This window comes from Convolutriloba macropyga, chromosome 10 (genome assembly GCF_964194025.1).
Source record: "Convolutriloba macropyga chromosome 10, txConMacr16.3, whole genome shotgun sequence".
Classification (NCBI taxonomy): Eukaryota; Metazoa; Xenacoelomorpha; order Acoela; family Convolutidae; genus Convolutriloba; species Convolutriloba macropyga.
Window position 1 is genome coordinate 34,110,655 of NC_134477.1, and position 10,070 is coordinate 34,120,724.

Genomic DNA, 10,070 nt, shown 5'->3' on the forward strand with positions numbered 1-10,070 from the left:
GCAACCCAGGAACAAATATTTTTCGCTATGCTGTCTTTCCATACCTGTGTCCAACTGCTGCTGTAGCCTCCGACCAATAAAGAGAACTCGGATGACCTTCCTCAACGAATCGCAGACATTCTGCATATTCTCCAATTGCACCACTTTGCTCTGTGCCTTATTGTAGCTGTCATCTACTTTGCTTTTAACTCTATTGATAGAGAGCGACAGTGAGTGCGATTTATTCTGCATCATGTTCAGAACATTCTCTACTCTCTTGATTCCGGTGGAATGTGAAATCAAGTCTTCATAGTGTTCCGTTACATGTTGGCGGATTTCTGAGTCCACAAAATGTAGACGATTGTTTAAGTCACGATTGATTGCATCGGCTACCGATAAACCACCCAGTTGCTCAACAGCTACTTGAACATCGAAGTCTTCCGCATCAAACACTTCCATAACACCTGAAAGCACTTTGAAATCGAAGTCCCCGGATTGCTTAGATGAAAACGTTGCAAGGAATGCTGAAAAAGACCTGTGTTTGTGTATGGGTGTATGCTTGCTCTTGGACGTGTGCCTAAAGAAACAATGCACTATTTTGGCATTCAATTCAACTATCGCATTAAAAACATAGCATGCAAACCAGTAATACGACAGCAAGAGTAGGTCTGATCACTGATAATTTTCAAAGACCTCACTTTGACGAATTCATCAAGAATGTACCAAAAATTGCCAATGGCAAATAACCTCAACTGCACGAGGAAACCAGTGCACTTGTATCAATTGATGTCAATGTGCTGATGTCATCCCTTTTGCACGCAAAAATCATTAGGTTTTCAAATCAAACAAAAGTCTCTACTAGGTTTTGTATGCAATGCATTTTCGTTAATTTTTGTCCTCAATCAAATGTCGTTTTCCCTGTACTTTTAATGAAAGAAATAATTTTGAATAATTATTCTTTTTCATAAATTATGGAAGATAGTAGTTTTCTCTTAGACTTTTCGTCCTCAAAAACGGGATAAACAGGTAAGGCCCGGAGGGCATTAAGTTCTCTTAGAGCCGTACAGGTCATCAGTTTCTAAGTATGCGATTCCACGAGATAAATATTCATGGCGTGAAAGGTCGTTCTTAGCAACCACCGCGTCACCCCCCTCCCCCCCCCCCCCCTCAATTAAACTAAAGCTCGCCAACATAAGTTGCAGGCATCTACACACAAAGCCAACCATTCGCGGGTCGTTTAAGAGCAATTATCTAACATTTCGCCCCTTCCTTGTTCAAGAGCAATTCCCCAGCCTCAATTAAGCTAAAGCTAGCCTCCCTAAGCTGCAGCTATCTGCTGACAAAGCCGAGCGCTCGCTAGTTGTTTAAGAGCAATTGACCTGACAGAGGGGTAATTTAAGGTCAAATTTCTGAGTTTGTCGAGCACTGTGCGCTTCAGCGTAGCACTCTCACGCAGGACCAGAAGGACTAATATAATTGCTGCCAAAAGTCAAATTATCAGACAAAAAAAACGATCAGATGAAAGAAGACGAGCAGAGCGACAATAATTGCTACAGCATTCGTTTCAGAGCAATTAAAAATACTATTTCTTATGAGCTAAAAATGAACATAAATGTGTTTCTCTACTCCTGTATATAAATTCCGTTAAGACAAATTGTTGAAGCAAAGAGACAGGAGACCTGAGACAACGCAAAGCTGTATCTAGGCATTCTAACAGTGAAGCAAAGAACACAATGGCTGGACGCCAATATTTATAATTGGTGTTGATGTGTATTAACAATAGCTGCAAAGCTGTTAACTTACAATTGTGATAAAAACGAAGCGAAAACAATAGAATTTCTGGAAAAATTGCTTTCAAAGTAATAGATCCCTATATTTTAGGACATCGCATACTACCTAGGTAGCCTTCTACACCATGACAAATTCGGTTTCGGAAAAACCCCCCACTTAACTTTAGATAGGAAATAAACCCTAAGAAGGAAACTAGTGAGGCTCTAGAGAGCTGCATAGGTACTTTATTCCTGCGGTTTTTACGTTTATCCTGTTTCTACGGACGCAAAGTTAAATCAGTCGAAAGAACGAATGGCCAAGAGCGGGCATAAGAATTGACCAACAGGACCAAACATTGGCTGCAAACTTTGTTTGAGAGCAATTGAACAAAACTTAAAATTACAATTCTCTTCTTTTTTTAAGTTCAACGCTACCATTTTTGAAAATAATTGATTATGATCAGGGATAGCAAAAACGCTCTGTGAATTTGATTAAAAAAATGATAAGGACGCTCAGTAATTTTTCCTCCATCAGCGACCTTTAATAGATTCTGCCATTTAAAAATATGTTAATACAAACGCACATGAAGAGAGCCTTTCTCATTATGCGGCACGACAAAAATAAGCACGATCAAGTAAATTCTTTAAAATTCTCAGAAAGTAAACAATAAGTAATAAATGAAATATGAGAATAAATGGTCCTAATTACAATCAACAAATTATTTTAAGTATCATTACGCTTATAGCATCTTTAAAAACCTTTACAGCTGAGTTAATGTAGCTTAGTTACTAAATTGGTAGTTAATTGTGAAGATATGATGAACAATTAAGATGAATTTCACAACCCTGTCAAGTTGCTTCACTAGACTCCAGACTTCAAAAATACGCATGATATCACTATTTGGCACATAACCAAACATAAAACAGCAAATTCATATCTTATTTCCAGGCAATCATCTATATTCGTAATAACGATGCGGAGATTTCAACTTCTGATGACAACAATTCAGTCAACCTACATATTTTGTCCATTCATATTTTGTCAAAGAAGCTTTTAAGAGATGCACCCTCTCGTTCAATAGCTTTCGCCCTAATTTCCACAGTTTCCTTGTTCTGCGCCAGGCCTCTCGTGAACATATCGACTTTATGCTCCCTCAGAATTCGCTCGGCAACCTCTAGGCTTTCAACTCGGAAGAATGGTTTGGAGCATGATTTCAGAACATCCGATAGGGTAGTTGCGTTAAGGCCTCCACACGCGTCGCGGAGTTTGGCAAAGTTATCCTGAAAATGAAGAAAAGGTCAATCCAAACAATTCAGGAGACAGATAGAGCGCGAAACGAAAAGAAGTAGGTTACGAAGAGGTTACTTGACCGCTTGAACTTTTGCACTGCTGTGATTGTTAATACTTTTGCGCTGCCAATGCTAGTTATACAATGTTGTTATTATTAATACCTTTGCATTGCCATTTTGTTATGTGCAATCTACATAGTTTTTTTGCAAAGCAATAATGGATTAAATTCAGTGTTCTTTTGAAAATTTATTATAAGGAGAAAATAAAGCAAACTATCAAATTCACTCCCATAAAAATGATTTGAGACAATTGCCCAATACCCCATTTTAGCATTTTAGAGGGTGACCTGTTTTTTCACCCCTATTCTTTGAACCCCCTATATTTGAACCCCGATTTTTTAACCCCTATATCATTCAACCCAAATATTGTTTCACACCGATTTTAAGCCTCCTATAATTGAGGATAAATAGTCCTATCAATTCTATTTAGTCTAATTAATAGAGATTAAAATCGGGGTGATATACGAATATACTTTTCACACCTCAATCATTTCACCGCGATATTAATCTGTTAGTTCATAGATCATACTTGTAGGGGACATAGAGCTAACAACTCAATAGTTTAAAGCAAAACTATAACAATTAGCGAATTAGTCATCTCATCTAGTCGCTAATGGGGCTATTAAAAGCAATTGAAAATGGGATGGAAATTTAGTTTCTGCATTAACACAAGATGGCCGACTTATTCGTGTAAACGGTTAGCACCATCATAAAGCTTCGATTGGAAAGCCGGCCACATGAAAAGTTATAAAGAGATCAAAGCCCCGAGGGAAAATTTAACGCCCAGAGTTAAGGAAAAACTTAAATGCAGTTTCACCAGTAACTGACGTTCTCTCGACCCAGTTTGCGTTGACGTCAAAACTAAATTTAATACAAAAATCGCAGCGTTTAAAAAAGAATATGCAAACAGTGTCAATTCATGAAACGTCAGATCGACATTTCGATATACCCGATACGTTTCAAGACTTTTTGTGTTATGACAGCGGAAAAGATGACCACGAGCGTATTTTAATTTTGGTGATCCATATATGACATCGGTTCTCGAAGGTTCCAAAATTTGACTTGCAGATGGCACTTTTAAATTATCGCCCAAAAATTTCTATCAAACTTACACCCTTCATATATATATTCTCGGTATTGCTCCTGCTGTTTGTATGTCCTCCTTCCAAGCAAAACAAAAAACCGTGGAGCCCGTTACTTGATGCCTTAGAAACCTCTGCCCCAGATTGTAACCCCGATAAGTTTCTGTTAGATTTTGAAATTTCCCCAATTAAGGCCTTCCAAAAACACCATTCAGCTTCGTTGCTATTTGGCTATTTCCAATTAACCCAAAATTTTGATAGGAAAATTGGAGAGCTTGGAATAAAAAATGGTGTCAGAAAATCTTGAAGTTGCCCTCGCACTTAAAATGATCCCTGTTCTAGCTTTCGAAAAAAATGAGAAATAGAAAAATCTTATGAATTGATTGTCGAGGAAATAAATAATGTGGCGGATCAACAGCTTTTAGATAGCTTCATTATTGAGAAAATAGACGCGGTTTGTTTGTATTTCTAATCAAATTATATCAAGTGTCCACTATTGAACCGTCCTCCTACATTCCCCCCACAAATCTGGAATCAAAGAGACGCAGCCATTGATGGAATTGTCAGAACAAATAATGCTGTTGAGGGCTGTCATTATGGGATATAAGCCTTGCTCAGCGGATCCCACCCCGAAATTTGGAAACTTGTGACTAACTTGCAAAAAGACCCTGCGGTGCAAAAGTAACTTTCTGAATAATTCATCCGGGCAAAAATACGCAAAGAAGTATGAGAGCTTGAAAGGAAAGGTGCAGAACTTAATGGAAATTTACACGGATGAAGCTGATATTCATTTTTCATGGCTATAGCCAGTTTAACTTAGTTGTGTATTTAAAATATTGTAATTGTGTTTTCGTGTTGATTTAAATTTAATATCCATCTTAAAATTTTTTAGTTGGCGCCCTCCTTGCGTCCTCACGGAGTTACGTCGAAACATATCGTGACTCATTAGGGAATTTGATCCCGGGCGTTAGGCCTATGATGGGAGCCCTAATTAGGAACACAGTTTTGCAAAATTTAGATATGAAACTTGCACAGCGTAGCTGCTAGCAAAAATATCATTCTCGATTCCATTGAGAATTCTGTTAAATACGGTAAAATTTCGTTTTTATTTGCTAAATTACGCCTGCTCAGGAATTAGGATCTGAAAATTAGTTTACACCTTTTTATTTGAAAAGTACCGGTTCTTCCGTCTTCTAGACTAGGACAGTTTTTGAACTTTTTTGATTCAAATCAAAGTGCAACATAAAAGAGGCGAGACTTTTCGAGTGTTCTTTTTCGATCAAAAGCATTGCTCTAAAAAGCAGTCACGACATTATTTTTCGATTTCAAACAAACGCAAGCTGTTCAATGCCACACTCTTGAAGGTCAGTAGTTTTGTGTTATTTAAGTCCTTTGAACTTTAGCTTTGCTAATTGTCTTTTGGACGCCGAAAAAAGATTTCGGTGTTAAAGCCATTTCGGGGTGAATAAATTGCGGGCTTAAATGACTGAGGGGTGATTATATGCGGGTTTAAATTATAGGGGGTGAAATAAATCGGGGTGAAAAGAAGTAGAACCTTTTAGATTGGTAGAAACAGGAACACATAACGCCTCTTCGAGTCGTAAAAAAGACAGCAGCACAACACAATTGAAATCTTTTGGATTGTGAAAGAAGAGAAGTCCAATAATAGCTCCGCTTAGCTATCGCTATCGCAGCTAATAATAAATATGTATGACAGGTTATTTAAAAAAAACTTACTTTTAAAATAACCCTTGAAGTAGATCATGTGAATATTAACAAAATCCAAGCAAGAGATGAAAAGTCCTATCTTCCGATAACTGGTTATATAGAAAACTTTTTGCATACTGCGCCAATAAACAAACACACACAACATACATGCACACATCACATCACACACAAACACACACGCGCGCGCACACGCACTCGAATATATAGGTCGATCATTAGTTCTCCGCAAGTCAACTTCTTAAATTACCATTTTCTGGCAACCAAACCCTCTTTTATCAACAAATGAATGCAAAAGGAAATGAGAATGATTTACATTACCTCGCAATACTTAAGCAAGAAGTCGCCCAATTTCATCGTGTTGGAAAATGACCTGAATGGGTAAATCTGATCGCCAGTAGGAACATCGGAAGACATGACAAATTCAACAGTTTTCAAGGCCAGTTCTTCAGTTTGAACACAGCCCATGGCCACCAACAGTCCCTGTTTCTCTTCAATGTTTTTGGACTCCTTGTACAAAGTGATAAACTGTTCCAACTCCTCCGTTGAGCTAATATTATACGCCACAACTCGGAGAACGGAACTTCGTATTTTTGCAGGAATTGGTTTGTGTGATTTTATCAGATCATCGAAGACTGTTCTACAATAATGGACTGTTTCTGCGTGCCCGGCTGCTCCCATTTGCACCATCACCAAACTTCGTATTTTATCAGTCGTGTGGCTATCGCTGAAAATTGCATTTGGAAATTTATATGTCAGCTCGGCGGGAGGGCTGTTTTGGCTGCACGGGGCCCTTTCGGCCTGAACGATGCGCAGGGGTGGGGATGGCGGTGAAGTGAGAGGTGAGCTGATGTGGGTGGAGTTGTCGGGCGGTGGGGGATCGCAAACTCGCAGACTAGTGAGCTGAAAGGCTCTAGGAGCTCTTAATGCCCGCTGGGCGCCACCTGTTTATCCCGTTTTTGAGGAAGAAAAGTCAAATCGGTTAGACGAAAATCGGTCAAGCAAAAAATTGCATCACAAACAGCCCTTAGAACATCGGAAACGACCCGAAGCGTCGTGCAAAAAATCTTTAACCTAACCCTCCTAATATCAAAAATAATGAAACAACTAAAAGTGTTAGTCTAATGAACTGTAAAGTAATTCAAAAAACGCAGTGATTCATTGACATCTTCACCTTGAATACTACCAGTAATTCCCGATTGCTACACATTACAAACAGCTTTTGCTAAAGTCCAACGTTCAATAACAGAAGTGAACAATCACAAACAAAGGTAAAAGCTCGAATGGAAAGAAGACAAAATTCTAGTCATGAACAAACTTGCTTCCTGCTAAAAAAAAGAGCCGTTAGAGTTGAGTACCGCAAACGGCGAAGAGTCGTGCAATAAAAACCATTATTTTGTAGTTGGGGGAGGGGATAGTTCAAAGAGGTCGGAGGAAATTAAATGGGATAAAAAAATTCTCGAAATGACCTCGTAATTTTGAATTTTAACATCAGTTCTTAATTACTATACATTACAAACTAAGCTACTTTTAAAGTCCAATGTTCGAAAACAGAAGTCAACGTTCTAAAACAGAAGTCATGGTTCGAAAACAAAGTCCAATTTCAAGTCATGACCTCAGCTAAAAAAACATAGCACGACAAGCCCTGAAAAACAATCCAAGGTATTGAATGAAAAGTACTCCATCTTTCCAGCTTATAAATTAATACTGGCAGCCAAAAGGCAAGCTCCCAAAATTGGAGAACATAAAACAATCAAACAAACTAAACAAAAATATAAACAATGCTATAAGTCTTGAAACTTTAATTTGAAGGTAAAATTTCATCCGCTTAAACATGCCCACTAACCCACGCACAAGCCTTGAAAGGGGTTAATTGGCCATTAAAGATGGAAGAAAGAACAATATAGAAAAACATCAAAACACCAAAAATTGCAGAAGTTTAAATTTTGCAAAACTTTATGGTCAAAACAATTTATGTTGCCTGCCTCTCGAATCTGTCTAGTTACACATCGGCAAGAATTTTGAAATTTTAATTGGCCCTTGAAAATCGACAAACTCAGAAAAAGACAAACTTTCCAGAAATTGAAAAATTCGAGCTTTACTAAAATATTGATGATTCGTAAAATTAATATCTTCAGAGCCTTTCATTGTCTTCAGAAAATATCCATTAACCCAAGTTCAAGTCCAGTGGAAAAGTTTCAGTGGATCACAAAGATTGATGAAGTCGGAACATGAAAATTTTGAGAGCATTTGAAATTTTTTTTTAGATTTTGTCACGAAGTTTGCAGAAAATGCGCGATAAAAACAATGTTGAATACCATTCCATTGACCCTACCAACTTTTACAAATCTATTTTCAAACCCTAGAGGAGTTTCCCGGCCCCTATCAAAAATTCAAAAATTTCAAAAAAACGTTTCAAAAGAAATTTCAAAGTTATATCAAAATAGCTCATAAGCTGCATGTTATATCATAAAAGTTAACTATGTCTTGCAAAAAGAACTTTATCAACTTTCGCAAACCTCAATTTTAGATTGATAACAAAAAAATCGAATAAAATGACGAAAAACGGCAAAAATTGCAACATTTTAGGATGAAAAATTCCTAAAAATGTCCTTTTAACTTTGAATTACGCCTTTCCCAGTAACTTCAACACTATAAACACCTGAAGGACTACTAAACGCGGCTAAGGGCCACTAATAAAGCTTGAGGCCCGATGATTTACACGTTTATCCCGTTTTGAAAGCTCATAGTCATGAAAATAAGTCAGAAACGCAGTAACAAAATATAAACATAAACCGAACAATGTCGTAAGAATTGCTCTCGAAAGACAGGCGGGTAAAAAAAAATTGACCCCACCGAGATTCGAACCAGTGACCTCCCGCTTCATAACCACATTCTCTGCCAACTGTGCTATTTGGCTCTTATTTTAGCTATGCTGCAACCGACTTTATTTTAACAAGCATTACTTTGGAGTGAGAGCACTAAAGATCACTCAAAAATGAAGAACGAAAGCGTGAAAAAGTCACTTCAGAAGTCAAAGAATGTTCTAGAAGAAAAGCGCAAAACTGTCTAGCGAAAAACTTGCATAAAAAAGACCAACACATTTACAATAATTGCTATGAACTTCGTTCAAGAGCAATTAAACAATGAAGTAACATATTGAACCCTAGAGGTTTCCTGGCCCCTGGGGCTGGAAAAACTTAAATATTGACAAACTGTCAAACAAATTTAAAAAAAGCAAGTTTTATCAAAAATTGCTAAACTTCAATGTTAAAATGTTGACAACCATTCCAATACAACTAGTGACTATGTAGTAACCAATAATCAAACCCTAGACGAGCTTCCGTGGCACTGAGGGCTGAGAAAACTCAAAAATTGACAATTTAAAAAACTTGAAAAAACTGCGAAAATTATATAGATTTGCGAACGATGTCTGGAGTACCAAAACCTATGGCTCACAAAATGGTCATAAAAATTAATTACGTCTTGCAAAAACCTTTATCAACTTTTAGAAACCTCAATATAAGAGTGGCCAAAAAAATGACGAAAAAACGCAAAAATTGCAAAATTTTGGGCTCAAAAATGACCATTTAAACCTGAAATACGTCCATCCCAGTAGCTCCACCACTCTTAGAACTCGAAGGACTCCTAAACGCGTTTCCCTGTTTATCCCGTTTTGAAAGCTAAAAGTCATTAAAAAAGTTGAAAACATCTTGGATTGTATAAATCCTGTAGAATCTCAATACTCCTCATCGAGAAGTAAGACCAACATGACTAATATAATTGCTACAAACTTCGTTTGAGAGCAATTAAATTAACAGCACGCATGTAACGCCAAGAAGTATAAACGACAGCAAATCTGATCTTTCAGAGATATTGAAAACAAAAAGAAAGCTTTCATTTTAGAGCCAAAAATAAGATCTTTTTTTATATCGCTTCGGGCTGTTTCTCGTGCCAGGAAATTTAAGTTTGTTATTTATTTATTTATATATATATATATATATATATATATATATATACATATATATTATATATATATATATATATATATATCAACAGCAGTGATAAAGCAATGTTTCGAGTCTTTCCTGGGAAAGCAGAGACGATTAAAGTTTGCGAACTTTTATAGTTATATATATATATATATATATATATATATATATAT

At 37.0% G+C, this 10,070-nt stretch overlaps 3 protein-coding genes across 4 annotated transcripts in view; all 3 read right to left on the minus strand.

Moving 5' to 3' along the window:
* LOC142347999 (neurofibromin-like) overlaps positions 1 to 10,070 on the minus strand; it is a 634,373-nt gene that overhangs the window by 579,392 nt on the left and 44,911 nt on the right. The gene's annotated exons all lie outside the window — the stretch shown is intronic.
* The window catches only part of LOC142347890 (conserved oligomeric Golgi complex subunit 5-like), a 67,206-nt gene that overhangs the window by 12,225 nt on the left and 44,911 nt on the right, over positions 1 to 10,070 (minus strand). Inside the window, exon 2 of the mRNA XM_075399046.1 lies at positions 45 to 443. Coding sequence (XP_075255161.1) covers positions 45 to 438 — 394 coding nt within the window. The 5' untranslated portion in view covers positions 439 to 443. The remainder of the gene's footprint in view (positions 1 to 44; positions 444 to 10,070) is intronic.
* The window catches only part of LOC142347889 (puromycin-sensitive aminopeptidase-like), a 52,618-nt gene continuing 44,918 nt past the window's right edge, over positions 2,371 to 10,070 (minus strand). For both annotated transcript variants that reach the window (XM_075399045.1, XM_075399044.1), the window contains 2 exons: positions 6,227 to 6,632; positions 2,371 to 3,029 (listed from right to left, as the gene is read on the minus strand). In XM_075399045.1, the coding sequence (XP_075255160.1) occupies positions 2,781 to 3,029; positions 6,227 to 6,632 (655 nt within the window). In that variant the 3' untranslated portion in view covers positions 2,371 to 2,780. The remainder of the gene's footprint in view (positions 3,030 to 6,226; positions 6,633 to 10,070) is intronic.